Raw genomic sequence first — 16,874 nt, forward strand, 5'->3', positions numbered from 1 at the left:
AGTCATGCAATAAGAAAATTTAAACAGCTTTTGACCTGAAATTGTTCCAAACAATATTTGGGAACACCATCAACATGAACTTTAGGTAGTGTAATGTTTAATTAGATAAAAAATTTTAATTACATCATAAATTATATTTAAGAATAACCAATGCATCCACTCTGTATCTTTTACATGAATTGGATGGAAATTCATTCAATTAAGAACCAAATTAAGATTGTCCAAACAAAAAGAGGAAGCTAACTCAGTACATATATGGTCAGATAAATTATACCAAGCATCAGAGACAAAATCATGACATGAATGGCTACATTTCTCAATGAAGTTGTAACAAACCCAGAACCTAGAATCAGTACCTGCAAGTGGAAGAGAGAAGAGAAGAGAAACAGAACAATGGGAGAGATACACCTAAACCCACGATGAATTCAGTGTGTATTTCCACCATGGTCTGCCTTTTATTTATATTAATCTGTCAAACTACAAATGTATTCCTAGTAGGAATACAACACTTAATTACAAACTGAAAAGGCAACTAACATAAGAGAAAGTAAACTCAGACTCAACTTACTCCACGACAGGGACACTCATCTCCTAACACATCTTAACAGAAGTAAAACCAGATTGTCCAAACAAAAAGAGGAAGCTAATTAAATACATGGTCAGATAAATTATACCAAGCATCAGAGACAAAACCATGACATGAATGGATACATTTGTCAATGAAGTAAAACCATGTCCTTCGCCAGTAAGGGTTGATGTAGAAAACAAGTGCAAATCCCAACAAGCACATGACATACGAAGCAGTAAAACTTGCATAGAAAATGCTGATGTTGATATCATCCTCAATGTTCTTGACACCATTTACTGATGTGTTGGTTGGTTCTACACTTGGGGAACAATCTTTTAGCAAAGGCAATCCACAAAGGAAAGGGTTGCCCTCATAACTGTTGATATCAAATGTTGCAAATTGTGCTTTCCTCTCTGGAGTCTTACCAGATAAATTGTTGTGTGCCACAGTGAAGACTGCCAAATTGTATAGTATGGTCAATTCTGAAGGGATTTCCTCGATCAGCTGGTTATAGGAAAGGTCTAAGCTCTCTATTTGAGTTAGGTTTGAAAAGGATTTGGGGATAGATCCAGTCAACTGATTGTATGACAAGTTTAATGCATGAATTTCATTCAGGTCTCCTAATTCTTGTGGGATCTCACCTGATAGGTTGTTGAAAGATAAATCTAACCCAGACATAAAATTTAGGATGTCACCCTTGTAAGTATAAGACCTACTTTTTGTTATGAATTCTATTTCCTCTGCTTCACCAAGTTCTTCAACAACATCGTATGGGTAAACATTGTCATCAGATTCATACCACCCAAGACTCTCTTGGTCAAATACAGATGATGTGCCTTGTATCCTCCCAAATGTGATGTTATTGAAACATCGGGGTATTGAACCAAAAAGGGTGTTATGGGAAAGATCCATTATAGTTATCCTTGCCAATTGGCACATGTGATCTGGTATTAGACCATGCAAATGATTCTGCCTTAATAAAAGAATTCTCAAATCAGTAAGGCCACCTATGAAATCAGGAATAGAACCATATAAGTTGTTATCTCTTATGTCCGATGTTAATAGGCTTGAGCAGTTGACAACTGAGATTGGTGGTGATCCTGTGAATCCATTTCCTTGCAAATGTAGATGATGTAAGCTTGTTGAGTTCAATGGTGGTATGGAGCCTGAAAGCTGGTTATAAGAAAGGTCTAGAAAGTTCAAGACCTCAAGTTTCTGGAATTCAATTGGGATGTTTCCTTTTAAAAGATTACTTTGCATGTTAAGCATCTCCAAGCTTGTAAGGTTGCCTATCCAACTAGGGATTCTTCCTATGATCTCATTGTTGCCAATATCCAACACTCGCAGATACGAGCATTTGGACAACCCATCTAAGATATCTCCTGAGAATAAGTTGTTATCCAAATGTAATGAAGTTAGACTAGTCAAGTTGAAAAATGGAGGGAATAATTGTCCATGCAATCTATTATAGGAAAGTTTTAAATAGGACATGTGGATGCAGCTTCTGGCCATGTGTTCTGGAAATTCTCCTGTAAAATTATTATTAGACAGATCCAAAATAAACAACCGTTTCATGTGACCAATCGATGAAGGAATATCACCCTCAAAACAATTTTTTGATAGATTCAAGTACTGTAAGTACGGAAGTCTATGGCCAATGTTTTCTTGAAGTAGACCATCGATGAAATTGTTTGAAATGTCTATACCAACTAAATCCCTATGGATGTAGGATGGTAAGGGAAAATGGCCTGTTAGTGAGTTCTTTTTCAGTATTACAACTCTTAACATTTTGTTGTTCTCAAGTAACCAACTAGGAAACTTTCCCCTCAAATTGTTATGTCTGAGATCAACTTTTCTTAGTTTGTATTGGTTAGAAAGAAATCTGGGGAAAGCATTTGATTTCTGGTTGAGATTGCAGTTTGATAACAAAAGTGCTCTCAATTGGAAAGGTGGAACCCAAGGGGGATATTCAGTTTCTACCACTAATCTGTTTCCACCACTACTAAGGTCAATCACCTCAAGTTGTGAATTGTTAGCAAAGGTGTTGAATGTAAATGTTCCCTCAAAATCATTATAGCTTAAGTAAATGTGTACAAGTGATGTCAAACTGGTCAAAAGAGAGGATGGAATGTTTCCTTCGAGTTGGTTATGGGATAGATCTAAGATCCTAAGGGACGCTAGATTGTGGAGACATGGAGGAAGCATCCCTTCAAAATTGTTCCAACTAAGATCCAACTCTTGAAGGCTTTTTACTTGACACAAAGCTGCAAAAGTAAATGAAGTAAATTATCTCTGCTAACTAGATTTCATTTTGCAGACATAAAGTTTCAGCTCTTCTCGGGTCCAAAACAAGATACTTGAGCTAAAGCTAACTAATTTTCTGACTCATCCTTACCTTCAATTGTCCGAGAGGAGGCATTAAGTGCATTGTAACTTATATTCACTGATATCAAGTTATGCAAATTCAACAACTCTGCACCCAAGAGAGGAAATAATTTCAGACATATATACTGAATATACTATGGATTAAGAACTTAGATGCTTCTTCCTTGGGTCGCATATGTACCATAAGGAAACCATTACCCCTATAGTAATCATCATAATCTAAATCAATAATGACAATGAGTGATAATGATAACAATATTAATAGTATTAATGTTAATATTATCATTAAGTTGGAAAAGAGTGAGGCGCACCCTTGGTTCGGTGGTAAGAGTCTCCAACTGTTGGTAGCATATACCTGGGACCAAGTCCCACCTCACGTTAAAGAGGGGGAGGGGGGGGGGGGAGTGTTGAGTTGGGAGATCATCAGATAGGATGGTGTTCCATGCAATAAACCCTTCCTTTCAAAGAAAGAAAGAAAGAAAAATACTGAGCAAACATATATACCTCCGATATTAGAAGATCCTTCAAGATTGTTGTCAGCAAGGGACAAAGTTGTAATGGATGTTAATGCACCCAAAGATGGAAAGATACTGCTGTTGAAGTAGTTGTGACTTAGGTCCAAGACCTCCAACCTTTTCAAGGCAACCAATCTTTTGAATCCTGCAAGGGTATATTAAGTGGAATCGTCGATTAACTGATGGATGTTTTTAGTTTGTTCATTCTTGCATGGATCGTTGCAAGCTGAGAGAAAATATTAGTTTGGGACATTCTAATCTGTCTTATCGAATTTATTATTTAACTAAGATGCTATTCTCAAATGCATTTTACACTTGCACAGTTGCACCTTTACCATATTGAAACAGTATCACAAATAAGGAAACTTAATTAAGTGCATCGTCCAGGACAAAACTGAACTTTATATTCCCCCTATTCATTTCTTACCTTGGATTGTTTGCAAGGAGGCAGTCAATGAGTTTTCACTCAAACACAAGGATTGCAAGTTATGCAGATTAGCTAATTCTGCACCCACAAAAAGTAAAGTATACGACTAGTATTATACAACTATATATCCTACAGCTACATAGATGCAACTATCAAGACTATTATTATTATTAACCTAAGCAAACATACCTTCCATATGAGAGGATCCTTCAAACTTGTTAGAACCAAGGGACAGAGTTCTGTTAGAACCAAGGGACAGAGTTCTAAGGGACGTGAGTCCACCCAAGGATGGAAAGATACTGTCGTCTAAGAAATTCATATTTAAGTTAAGTAACTCCAGGTTTTTCAATCCAGCTAAGCTATTGAAGCCTGCAGGAGTACAATACTATTTTGTGAGATAAGGTTAATAGGTAAGGTGGGCAAGTCACTGGTTATAAATACAGAACAAAAATATATTAACTGTACATAATCTAAATTAAGCTGCTAAAATGTCCCACCCAACTCATTCTTACCTTGGATGACTTGTGTGGATGGATTGAGATTATTATAACTTAGATCCAATGTTTGCAAGTTACGCAGAGTGGCTAATTCTGCACCCAAATAAGAAAGGAAAAGATCAGGAAATAATGTCATGCATCCTCCTCTTGTTTGGAGATGGATCTATCGATCGATGTCACATATATGGATCCTTTTCGTTAGTTAGTCCATAATAAATAATGCAATGAAGCATATCAGTCTACTAATTAATATATAGAAATTATTAAGCCCGCGAGGCACACCTTCCAAATGAACTGATCCGTCCAATTCATTGTTACTGAGAGACAGAATCCTAAGGGAAGTGAGGGCACCCAAAGATGGAAGGATGTTATTGTTGAATTGATTATAGCCTAGGTCTAGGACCTCCAGCTTTCTCAATCCAACCAATCTATCAAAGCCTGCAAAGATTTTGAAGTATTATTATTAAAAATAAATTTTTTGTACAAAAATAATCTATGATGCATCATATAAAGAAAGAGTTAATTGGACTAAGAAGAAGAAAAAGAGAGGGATGGAAAGAAAATACCTTCATTCTGGATCCAACCAGTAAAGAAATTATAAGATAAGTTGAGGTGTTGCAGTTCTTCAAAGGCAGAAAACAAGGTTACATTTAGAAACCAAGTATTTCCAGTACTATAGAATTCCCTCATCAAGGAGAGGGAGAGTTGGATGACTCGACCCGTGGTAGCATCACATTTGACTAGCTCCCAACCACAGCAGTCACTTCCTTTCTCATCAACCCAAGATGGCAAACCGTAACCATTTTTAGGATCTATCAAGTCAAGCTAAGCCTTGAATTCCAAGAGAGCAACCCTCTCTTCTTCCACACACCCCAAACAGCATTGAAATTGAAACAATAACAACACTAACAAGGAAACCCAGACGACGAAGCACTTATCCAACAAAGACGACGACGACCACCACCACCGGCACTCCATAACTTTTAGATAACAAGTGAGCTCGGACGGACTTTGAAAACTGATAACTGCTTAAGCACCTTAATTTCAACTCAAACCCCAATCTAGTTATTTATAAAGGTTGTTCCATACCAAAATGGAAATTACCTTGCATTTGCATTTGTTGACTTGGAGTCAACCTGACTTGTTTTGGAGTTTCTCTCTCTTTTCTTCTATATATGTACGTCCAATGAATTGATCAATCAACATTAAGACACAGTCACAAAAGTCTTCCTCCTAATGAAGTTTCATAAAAAAAAAAAAACAAAAAAAAGAACAGAATATGATCTTTTTCTTTTCTTCTCCATTCAGAACCCCATTTTGTTTTTTTTAGTTACCAGCTCACAGCCGCTGTTCATCCACCCTTTCTTTCCCGCCGCCTTCTTCTTCCCCATACCTAACCGAATCCATCTCTCCACTAAACTTCAAAACCCATCTCTCTTTTCCTTCCATTAATCAAAATTCCATCATCACCGCGACCCACTCCCTTTTCAAAACCCCAAAAAAACAAAACCCATCTTCCTCACTTCATTCTTTTCCCCAACTCAAAACCCCTGCCACTACTTCTTTCCATTTCCTTTCTCTGTGACTGCACAAGCCGATCCTTCCTGATGAGCTGTATTCCAATCCAAGGATCGACCTCGAGCAGTCTGTATTCTCTCACTCATCAAATGCCTTCTGGCCTCTTTCATGGTGGGCATGCGACCTTGGCACCTGGGAGATTTGCATTTGGAACATGGGGCCTTTTACAATGGAAAATTCTTTTTTTCCCTGGGAGAGAGAGGCAGAATTGGTACATGGAGCCTGAAAATTTGTGATTCACCTACTGTTCAAATTTTGCTGAGAGGACGGAGGCTAAAGAATGAATCTTGCCATGTAGGATTTATTTTAGGTCATTCTTGAAGAAACAATAGGGATTCCCACGTCATGAAATTAATGTATCCACTGACAAATAATACCTCTTCATTTACTGTACATATTCCACTTTCTTTGGTTTACAATGTAAGCTTTTGTTTAGCCTGCAAGGAACTCGTCCAGTGTATTGGAAGAAGGTTGTACTTCTACTTCTTATATTTGAAGTCGTTGATGGGAATAGGATTTGAATACAAATGGCTGATTTGAAGGGCATCTGCACCATTATCATGAGAATACGAGTTAAAAGGAGTCACCAATAATCGCCGCAAGAACATGAACCATTCTTGAAATGGTGGAATCGGCTTCGATCCCTGACCACTATCTCTCTGTCAAAAATCCTCGAAATTATCTTTATGGCAGAGTGACAATCAACACAGACCCGCAAGTTCTTCACAATGCGTAGGGTAACCCCTTTGTTAGTGGCAATAAGTCCAAAGGCAATTGCCAACTTCTCACTGTGGAAAAATAGTGCTGTATCCTTCTCTTCCTCTTCCACATCAAAGAACACTTCATTTGTGCTGGCTACGTGACCTGCGATCCTCAACTGCTCGGACATCTCATCTATCATTTTGTAAATTTCCTTGGCTCGAGGGTGGATATTCTCCTCGACGCCAAACTCATGAATCTCACCATTGACCTCAATGGAACTACACCCACGTAGTTTCGAGGACCCCTTCTCTTTCATCAACTCCCTCACCTTCACAACATCACCCCATCTTCCTGCATTAGCATATATATTGGACATGATTGCCAAGTAACCCCCATCTTCAGGGTCAAGTTCAATCAAGTGTTTGATGGCATGTTCTGCAAGCTCAACATTGCCATGCATCTTACATGCACCAAGTAGGGCACCCCAAACCCCAGGGTGTGGAGTGAGAGGCATAGCTTCAATGAATTCATATGCTTCTTTCAACAAGCCTGCACGACCAAGCAGGTCAACCATGCATCCATAGTGCTCAATCTTGGAGGCAATACCAAACTCATGGTGCATAGCATAGAAACATTTTTGTCCTTCATCTACCAATCCTGCATGAGTGCATGCACATAATACTCCAATCATTGTAACTTCATTGGGCATCAAATTTCCACTTCGCATTTGATAGAATAACTCCAATGCCTTTCTACTTTGCCCATTCATAGAAAATCCCATGATCATTGCATTCCAGGCCACAACATCTTTCTCCAACATTCGTTCAAAAACATGTTGTGCGCCCTCTAGAGACCCACATTTGGAATACATGTCAACTAAGGCTGTCCCAACCAAGAGATTTAAGCCAAAACCATTCCTGTCAATATAGGAATGAATCCACCTCCCAGTATCCAATGCTCCTACTTGAGCACAAGCAGAAAGAACCCCCACAAGTGTCACCTCATTAGGCTTCAGATCTTCTATTTGCATTTGGTGAAATAATGCCATAGTTTGATTAATCTTCTTACTCTGGACAAGGCCCCCAATGACTGAATTCCAAGACACCACATCCCTCTCAGGCATCTCATCAAAAAACCGTAGCATGACTTCAGCTTCACCATGTTTTGCATAGCCCCCTAACAGTGTATTGTACATTAATAAATCCTTGACAGGTGCTTGATCAAATAGTGCCTTGGCAAGTCTCATGTCCCCAATTTTCACAAAGCCTCCAATCATGGTATTCCAGGCTACAAGATCCTTCACCGGCATTTTACAAAAGAGTTGTTGGGCTATATTCATATCACCACATTGGTTTACATAAGTGGCCAAGATGGTAGTCCAAGACACTGCATCTTTAACAGGCATTTCATCGAACACCTTGTGGGCCACTCTCGTATGCCCAAGAGCTCCGTAAAAATCTACTAAACTCGTCGCGATGAAAACATCTGCATCGACGCAGATTTTAAACAATTGCCCATGGATGCATTGTCCTTTACGAAGATCCTGCAAACTCGCACAAGCCCTGATAACGAAGGGGAAGGTGAAAAAATCGGGTGGAATGTTTCGGAATTTCATACAACGGAAGAGTAAAAGGGCCTTTTGGGGTTCGAGGTTTTGTTGGAATCCCCTGATCAAGGTGTTCCAAACGAAGGAGTTGGGGTCAAACATTTGAGTGAAGACTTGGTTTGCGTAACTCATTGCACCTACGTGGGAGCAGTGTGCCACGAAGTTTCCTATTGCAAAATTGCTCTGCTGCAGCCCAGATCTTATCAAGTAGACGTGGAGACTCTTTAAATGCTTCAAGGATTTTGTTGCTTCGTGGTTCTTCAACAGGGACAATGCAAACTGCTTCTGAACTCGTTCGACCTCTGCCAGAGACTTCAAACACCCCATCTCTCTCTCTCTCTCTCTCTCTCTCTCTCTCTCTCTCTCTCTCTCTCTCTCTCTCTCTCTCTCTCAATAATGTCTAGTTTTCAATCCCACCATCTTGGGTCCAGGGTGCCAAAAGTCGTTACGCGTTAAGATTTCAAAGGATTCCACAACCAATTTTGAATTTCAGTAGCAGGTCCCAATCCTAAAGTGAGACATTTTTGCCAGTCTGCTGGTCAAAATCTTTAAGCCAAACAATAGGAACCTCTAAAAAGCTTATCCTGTACGTCCTCCTGCATTATTTATGTTCATCAGAGCTTTGCTGAGTTTGGATAGGGAGGAACTGAATCATATCACTCAATCACTCAAAACTCTCTGGTCTTACATTAATGGAGTGGCCTTCGGTTTTGGGTTTGTTTTTACTGGGTTTGATACTTCAGTTCCATGTCCACTTGGGGTGCATGGAGGAGGAGAAGATGGCTCTTTTGGAATTCAAAGCTTCTGTCAACTGGCCAAATAATACTCCTCTTCTTTCTTCCTGGGTTACTAATGATGAGAGGAGTGATTGTTGTGCATGGGAACGGGTTAAGTGTAACAGAACCACGGGGCGAATCATTGAACTCGCCCTTTATGATACAAGAATGCTTTATCCCGCCGCGCAAACAGCAGAAACACGCAACTGGACCCCCTAAATGCTACGTTGTTTCTTCCCTTTCTGGAACTGCAAGTTCTCAATTTATCTTCAAATTCCCTTGATGGTTGGCATAAGAACGACGGTATATCTCAAATTCTCAATCTTATTATTTGCTCAATTTTGTATCTCTTGCTTCTATAAACTTGTACCACCCCAGTTGTTTTTTTTTTTTTTTCTTTTTCTTTCTTCTAGAGTTTGGCACCGTTGATGTCACGCCTGCTAGGTGTTGACATCTCTACCCGAAATTGCACCGTGGGAGAATTGGAGAGAATTTTTTTCCCAAAAAGACCACCCCAAAATCCAAATATGGTTTTAGGTATCGGTATCCCCTTGAAGGATATGTATCAGTATGGTTATCCCCAGAAAAATACATATAGGTATTAATTTGTATCAAACAGTTTTGCCCTCAAATACACAACAATTTTACTCTTTGTCCGTACTGTACCTGTACCATATCTTAATCTGGCATCGTATCGTTATTGGTGTGGGTCGATAACGATACCTAACCCTGACCCCAACACCCCCTCCCCACCAATAAATTAAAAAAAGGGTAGAAGGTGACGGAACCGTTTTATAGGACAGTGAAATCATTTCATGTGAAAAGAAGAGAGAGTATGTGTGCGCGCTAGTATACCCTCCCCTGACAGCTCTCAGAGAGCCTTTTCTCAAAATAAAAAAGAAAAGGGTACTCTGAAGCTATAACATTTCTTGTACTTTCTCATAAAGTAATTAATTATTTATTTTTTTAAGAGGAAAAATAATAAAAAAAAATCATTTGAATTCTGGAAATAAAAAGGAAATGGTTCTCTGAAGTTGCATCTTTTTGTACAGTTTCTCAAAAATTAATATTTTATTCATTTTTTAAGAAAAATAATAATAAAGAAATCCAAATATGAGAGGGCATAGAAGTGAGAAGTTTTAAGCCTCTTTTGATTGCCCTTTGTATGTGAGGTATAGGTTTGATGGATCCGACTCGTCTACTTCCAAAGCGGGCTGTACTTTCACGTACCCTACATTGCCCCACATACAAGGTGGTGGAAAGTACCACCTTGCCCCTGCTTGAGTGCCCTGCCCGAGTGGAGGCAAGGTGGTACTTTCCGTATGTGGGCAATATGGGGCGCACGGAAGTACAGCCTGCTTCGAAAGTAGAGAAGTCACTTCCTAGGTTTGACACCCCTAAGTCCCTAACTGTATGTGATGTATAGGTTTCTATGCTTTACTCTTACAGGTTTTGAAAGATTGGGTCGGTTGAGATTGCTTGAGGTCCTAGACCTTAGCTTCAATAACTTCAACATAAGCATCCTACCATCCTTGGGTGCTCTCACATCCCTAAAGAATTGTCACTGTTAAATAATAGATTGGAAGGAACCAATTTTGGCCAAGATATGTTTACCTCTTATTTCCTTGAGAAAGACATCATGATCCAAGATTCTTCACTCTCTTAAATATTAGAGATATTCTTGCACACTCCCCCCCAACCCCCTCCTTTCTCTGGGCTAAAGCACAGATTTGACCATTTGATCATATATGATGCTGGGTTCCTGCTTATTTCCTTGTATACTGGCAGATACCAGAAGATTTGAGAGATTGAAGAAATTGGAGGTCTTAGATCTCGGTTCTAATTACATAAGCAGAGGCATCTTACCATATTTGGGTGCTCTCACATCTCTGAAGTCCTTATCTCTTAGAATTAATAGATTGGAAGGAGCCTTTCCTGCACAAGGTAAGTTACCCCCGAATCTTTACCAAAACAAAAAAGTTATCCCTGAATCTGTGTGTGTAATTTCTCATTTTTCCTATTTTATTTATTTATTTTTATATATCATTTTCTTTGAGTTAGAGTTGGACAGTCTCCACAACCTGCAAATGTTGGATTTGAGTTTTAATAGTCTCAATGGCTCCCTACCAGTCCAAGGTGAAAAAAAATCTCTATGCAACATATACAGTCTCTCTATGGCTTATGTAACTCTGTATATATAATCACTCTATGGCTTAGTCAATGGTTATACAACTTCTTCATACTTTCCAAATGCTCCTTGAAGGTATGGCTAGATGGAGCAAGCTTGAGGTTCTAGACCTTTCGGGTAACAACTTCAATACAAGTATCCTGTCATCTTTGGGGGCTCTCACATCCCTTAAGACTCTGTCTCTACGTGGTAATAGAATGGAAGGATCCTCGCCTACCAGAGGTATGGAAAAAAAATTTCCCCTAAATACTTGCATGGTTTTGTTCCTCTGAATCTGTCTTATACATAACCACTGTTTCCTAAAGTTCCTGATCTGGGGCAGAAGTCCCTGCTCTACTTCACTCTCGACTCCCATGTAAATTGGGATGCATAGCTTTCACCATGTCAGTGTGCACTGGTTTGTGCTTCAAGCATCTGGGCCAACCACTGAAATGCAAGAACGCGATTTTTCAAACTGAACTTTTCCTCTTCACATTATCTCTGTTGACAATTATTTTGAAGGACCACTTTCTATTTTATGTTCATTTGTCCATGATTGATTTCATCCATTATTTAATCTTTACTAAAATGTTTTTCATTCTGTCTTTCTTCATTTTGGTGCAGAATTAGCTACTTTGATCAACTTGGAAGTCCTAGACTTGTCTGCTAATGTGCTCAATGGCTCCTTACCCTTCCAAGGCAAGAAAAGGCACCTCCTCTCTCTGTTCCCTGATTATTATTGGACATGTAAAGGAATACCAAATTACAGATTAAAAACAATTCCAATTAACAAAATTTTTGTTTGCCATATGACTAATCAAAATTTGTTCTCTTTCTCAAAGTTTCTGTTTTTATTTTTTGCTTCACTTAATTTAGTTTTCCTTTCACAGAATTGGCAACTCTAAGCAATTTGGAGATCCTAGATTTGAGCTACAATAGTTTTGTTGGAACTCCATCCATTGGGGCATGTACTTCTTTGAAGGCTTTATCTTTTGGTAGTAATATGCTCAATGGCTCCCTACCAATCCAAGGTAAACACAAACAGAAAAGAGAACATGTTAATTGAGAAAAAGAATGAACACAGAAACCAGTCAAGTTATGGGAAACAAGGTCGATCAGGATCAGAGTTACTCACACCTCTTTCACCTTTGCAGGCTTGTGTGAGTTGAAGAACCTCCAACAGTTGGATCTTAGTGATAACAAATTTGAAGGAATCCTTCCTCAATGTCTCAAAAGTTTGACCTCCCTTAAAGTGCTAGATCTCTCTAAGAATCAGTTCAATGGAAACTTTCCTTCAACCGTCTTAACCAGCCTTACATCTCTAGAATATATTGCACTCAGTCATAATCATTTTGAGGGTACATTCTTATTCAGCTCATTTTCCAATCATTCCAAGCTTCAGGTAGTTGAAGTTATATGTGATGGGAATAGGTTGGACGTTGAAACCGAATATCCACCTTGGATCCCTATCTTTCAGTTGAAGGCTCTCACCTTAGAGAACTGTAACCTGAACAAGCACACCAGTTCCTTTCCCAACTTTCTCTCTAACCAGTTTGACTTGAGAACAGTTGACCTTTCTAATAACAACTTGAAGGGAAAGTTCCCCAATTGGTTGCTCAAGAACAATGAGGAGTTGCAAGACCTAAATTTGAGAAACAATTCATTGACAGGCCATTTCTTGCTACCATCCTGTTTGAAGAGCATATTCTGGATCGATTTATCAAATAATCACATTCATGGACAGATTCAGGAAAACCTTGGTCAGATTCTCCCTTACTTATGGACCCTGAACTTATCAATAAATTCTCTTGAAGGTAGGATTCCTTCCTCAATTGGTGATATGAGAATGATGACTCATTTAGATCTGTCAGGTAATAACTTCTCTGGAGAAATACCAAGACACTTGACCATGGGCTGCCTTGAATTGAAAGTTTTGAAACTATCAAACAATAGATTGGATGGGCAAATATTTCCAACACATTTTAACTTGCCTTTGTTAAGCCCATTGCATCTCAATAACAATCATTCCTCAGGGAATGTCTTGAAGGGATTTCCTAACTGCTCTCAACTAAAAATATTGGACATTGGCAACAACCACATTTCAGGTAGGATTCCTAGTTGGATAGGTAACTTTACAAGTTTGAGTATACTCATCATGCAAGATAACCTTTTCAAAGGCCAAATCCCCATTGAACTCTGTAAACTAGTACAGATCAACTTCTTGGACCTCTCAGGGAACTACCTTTCAGGATCTATTCCGTCTTGCTTGAACATGTCACATGTAAAGCAGGTACATTTGCAAGGAAATGGGTTTACAGGATCACTACCAAATGATTTTCTAACAAATTCCTCTCTAATCATGACTTTAGACATTAGAGATAACTACTTGACTGGTAACCTTCCTAACTCCATTGGTGCACTTTCTTATTTGAGAGTTCTCTTGCTGAAAGGAAATAATTTACATGGTCCAATTCCTCGTCACTTGTGTCAATTGAAAAATAGAAGCATAATGGACCTATCCCATAACATCTTTTCTGGATCAATACCCCCTTGTCTTGGAAACATCTCATTTGGAAGGATAAGGGCCATGGAGCATGTATTTAAGCAAGAGATTGTATCTTATGGGTCTATTAACATCTATTATATATATGAAAATCGTCTAGGGTCAAATGTCCATGAAAATAACATTGAAAGATATGTTGAATATGAGGATGCAGCAGAAGTGGAGTTCATAACAAAGAATAGATTGAGTTCTTACAAAGGTGATATTCTTAACTTCATGTCTGGGTTGGATCTATCCTACAATCACTTAACAGGTGAAATCCCAAATGAGATAGGATGTTTAAGTGGTATCCATGCTTTAAACTTGTCTCATAATCATTTAACTGGTCCAATCCCAAAATCTCTGTCAAACCTTAAGAGACTAGAGAGCTTGGATCTTTCCCACAACAGACTGAGTGGAAGAATTCCTTCAGAATTGATTGAGCTATATGATTTGGAGGTCTTCACTGTCGCTTGTAACAACTTATCAGGGAAAACACCAGAGACAAAGTTCCAGTTTGGGACATTTGACAACACCAGCTATGAGGGAAACCCTGGTCTTTGTGGACTACCTTTACAGAAAGAATGCACCACCAATGTGGAACAGGGGCCTGCATCAACAAGATTTCCATCTCTGAATGAGCTTGAGAACAAGTATGATATCGACCTCCTCGTTTTCTGTTCAAGCTTTATGGCTTCATACATCATTTTCTTTTTGGGGATTGCAGCTCTTCTCTACATCAATCCCTATTGGCGAAGAACATGGTTTGCTCTCATTGATGTTTGGATCCATTCATATTTTTCTTTCATTTCTGTCACAATCTACAAGCTATCTGTTTATGTACTTAGATAGCTATCAATTAGTTTGCTGAAACAATTGAATTGAGCATATTTAATTACAATTGGCATGTAAGTGTTTGTGATGGATGTGATTTTTTTTTGTTTTCAAGTCTGAAATGGTGATAGCCATTCTTCATTGTACTATCCAGTCCAGGGAGAAAAAACTGAAATATTGTTTATATTTTCCATTTGGCAGTTTACATGGCTCTAAAACTTTGTAGACATGTCCAGATCATCCTTTAATCATGTTGTATGTTTCAGTGCAAGTGCATTACGACAACAACTCAACCTTATCCCAACTAAATGGGGTCGGCTACTGGATCCTTACCCTCCAATCAGCTCTATTCAAGGTCATACTTGAAACAAGGCCTAGGCTATGCATGTCTTTCCTCATGATTACTCCTAGAGTCATTTTAGGTCTGCTCGTCGTTCTTTTAGCTCATTCAATCTTAAATCAAATCACTCCTCCGTACTGGAGCATCTAAAGGCCTCCATTGAACATTGTCATACCACCTCAAGCGACTTTGCCGTTGCCGTAGCTTATCATGTATAATTTGATCATCCTTACTTTGTCCTTCCAATGTTTGCCACACATCTATCTCAACATTCTCATTTTAGCTACATTGAGCTTATCAATGTGATGCTTCTTAATAGCCCAGCATTCCTCGCCATACATCATCACAACCTAAGAGACATTCTCATTAGAAATAAATTTATTTGGCTACTATGGTGCCTACTCTTGAAGGTAACTAAATGCCCATATCTCTTTTTTCAAATTATATGTGTTTACACTTTACAATGGATAGATCATAAGTCACAGTAAAATCTAAAACTAAAGTCCCCTTATTCCTCTCTCCAAAATCATATCCTCCATGAACATCTTAATAGCCTCTATGATCTCTGCCAACAAGTTCATTCAAATCATCCTCTATAATAATCTTTTCGCCTTGGCAAAAACCTTGCACTAATGTATCCATGTGTTCCTAAAATTGTATCTTACTTCTTTCCGAGCCCGGATAAAGTGAGAAGGCTTGTTGTGTCAGGTCTGCAGCTGACACAAAAAAAAATTATAGAAAAGGAGAAAAAAACCTTTAGCCAAACCCTTTTTATATGGATTCTTGCACCAAAGCTATGAAGAAAGGGGTTGAAGGATCACTAATTTAGAACCAGACTTCTACATCTGAAAGAAAAAAAGTGTGCAGTCCAGTAACATGGTACACAACAAAATTCGACATGTAGCAGATCGTGAGGCTCCCCCCTATCCATCCAAGTAGTTAAGAGTGACCTAATCAACTAGGTCACAATGGAAAAAAAGCCTTCTTCCTCTTCATGTTAGGCAAACAATTTCCCCAGAAGGTTATAAAAATACAGAGCAGGTATTGGGGCCTATCTATTTTTTTATATTTACCTTCCTCCACTGTGATTTGATAATAGATTGGCAGTATAGATTGGGATGGAACTTGTGAAAAGATGGACCCTAAGATCCCTTGTTCACATATCGAATTTCAGATCAAACAAAGTTTGTCAAGTGACAAAATAAGAGATTAAAAAAAAAAAAAAAATTCTAAACTACTGAGAGGGTGCACAAGATTAAAGTGGGGGTGCATGGACATACACGAGAGGGTATGCCTGTATATGAGAGGATATGTTGAATTTTGGTTTGAAATTTGACATATAACAGATTCATATCATGCCCTGGACATTTGATAGTTAGAATTGCCACATCATTCTCCCACGTGCCAAAAACATAGGGCATGCTTGTATTGTCATTAAGTTAGGGCGTGTAGATACTATTTTCCAAAAAATAACAGCATTTACTTAAGAATTTTCATAGGTATGAGCCTGTGCTGATCACTGAAGCAAGGCACTCGAAGAAATTCCAGGATTCATCTAAACAAGCGTCTTTAGACAGCTATGTTGCCATTAGTTTAACAGCTCTTCATTGTTTTGGTGAAATGCTTGAATTGCTCCTTCAGTTCAATCAGTTTACTGACATGGTTGGGGACAATCTTTGTATAGGAATTCATAAGAATGGATCCTAAATTATAACATATGACACAATCAACAGGTCAATTTTCACAAAATATTTGAAAGGTTGAAACCAGTAGTTTGGTAACTTTTTTTTTTTCGTGCAAAAAGAGTTTGATAACCATGTGTGTCCTTTATCCTTTTGATGGATAGAAGCCCATCATTGGATTGATGGATGAAAGTACAGGAGAGAAAATAAACTTAGATGATGGGTCATAACCATTAAGAGAGGCCACAAAATTTG

General features: G+C 38.6%; 3 protein-coding genes across 3 annotated transcripts; 1 reads left to right on the top strand and 2 right to left on the bottom strand.

Moving 5' to 3' along the window:
- Window positions 1-643: 643 nt before the first annotated feature.
- LOC122668215 (receptor-like protein 15) lies at window positions 644-3,304 on the bottom strand. The gene is made up of 4 exons (XM_043864807.1): window positions 3,265-3,304; window positions 3,152-3,172; window positions 2,964-3,041; window positions 644-2,832 (listed from the first exon to the last, which is right to left on the bottom strand). The coding sequence occupies exons 1-4, from the start codon at window positions 3,302-3,304 to the stop codon at window positions 644-646; spliced, it is 2,328 nt and encodes a 775-aa protein (XP_043720742.1).
- Window positions 3,305-6,448: 3,144 nt separating this feature from the next.
- LOC122666880 (pentatricopeptide repeat-containing protein At1g08070, chloroplastic-like) lies at window positions 6,449-8,605 on the bottom strand. Its single transcript, XM_043862974.1, has one exon. The coding sequence runs from the start codon at window positions 8,603-8,605 to the stop codon at window positions 6,554-6,556; it is 2,052 nt and encodes a 683-aa protein (XP_043718909.1). The 3' UTR covers window positions 6,449-6,553.
- Window positions 8,606-10,802: 2,197 nt separating this feature from the next.
- LOC122668216 (receptor-like protein 15) lies at window positions 10,803-16,644 on the top strand. The gene is made up of 6 exons (XM_043864809.1): window positions 10,803-10,998; window positions 11,318-11,464; window positions 11,846-11,920; window positions 12,112-12,252; window positions 12,376-14,527; window positions 16,437-16,644. Exons 1-6 carry the CDS (start codon window positions 10,803-10,805, stop codon window positions 16,642-16,644), a joined length of 2,919 nt encoding a protein of 972 aa, XP_043720744.1.
- Window positions 16,645-16,874: the final 230 nt, after the last annotated feature.

The sequence above is a fragment of the Telopea speciosissima genome, chromosome 7 (assembly GCF_018873765.1).
Source record: "Telopea speciosissima isolate NSW1024214 ecotype Mountain lineage chromosome 7, Tspe_v1, whole genome shotgun sequence".
Classification (NCBI taxonomy): domain Eukaryota; kingdom Viridiplantae; phylum Streptophyta; class Magnoliopsida; order Proteales; family Proteaceae; genus Telopea; species Telopea speciosissima.

Excerpts from the sequence above, each read along its gene's own strand:
- LOC122668215 (XM_043864807.1), bottom strand. The coding sequence starts at position 3,304 with ATGCTACCAACAGTTGGAGACTCTTACCACCGAACCAAGG. Across the intron at positions 3,042-3,151 it reads TTATGATGATTACTATAGGG|AGTTGTTGAATTTGCATAAC; the intron begins GTAATGGTTTCC and ends TCTTGGGTGCAG. Across the intron at positions 2,833-2,963 it reads CTCCTCTCGGACAATTGAAG|CTTTGTGTCAAGTAAAAAGC; the intron begins GTAAGGATGAGT and ends TTACTTTTGCAG.
- LOC122666880 (XM_043862974.1), bottom strand. The coding sequence starts at position 8,605 with ATGGGGTGTTTGAAGTCTCTGGCAGAGGTCGAACGAGTTCAGAAGCAG.
- LOC122668216 (XM_043864809.1), top strand. The coding sequence starts at position 10,803 with ATGATGCTGGGTTCCTGCTTATTTCCTTGTATACTGGCAGATACCAGA. Across the intron at positions 11,465-11,845 it reads AGGATCCTCGCCTACCAGAG|AATTAGCTACTTTGATCAAC; the intron begins GTATGGAAAAAA and ends ATTTTGGTGCAG. Across the intron at positions 11,921-12,111 it reads TGGCTCCTTACCCTTCCAAG|AATTGGCAACTCTAAGCAAT; the intron begins GCAAGAAAAGGC and ends TTCCTTTCACAG.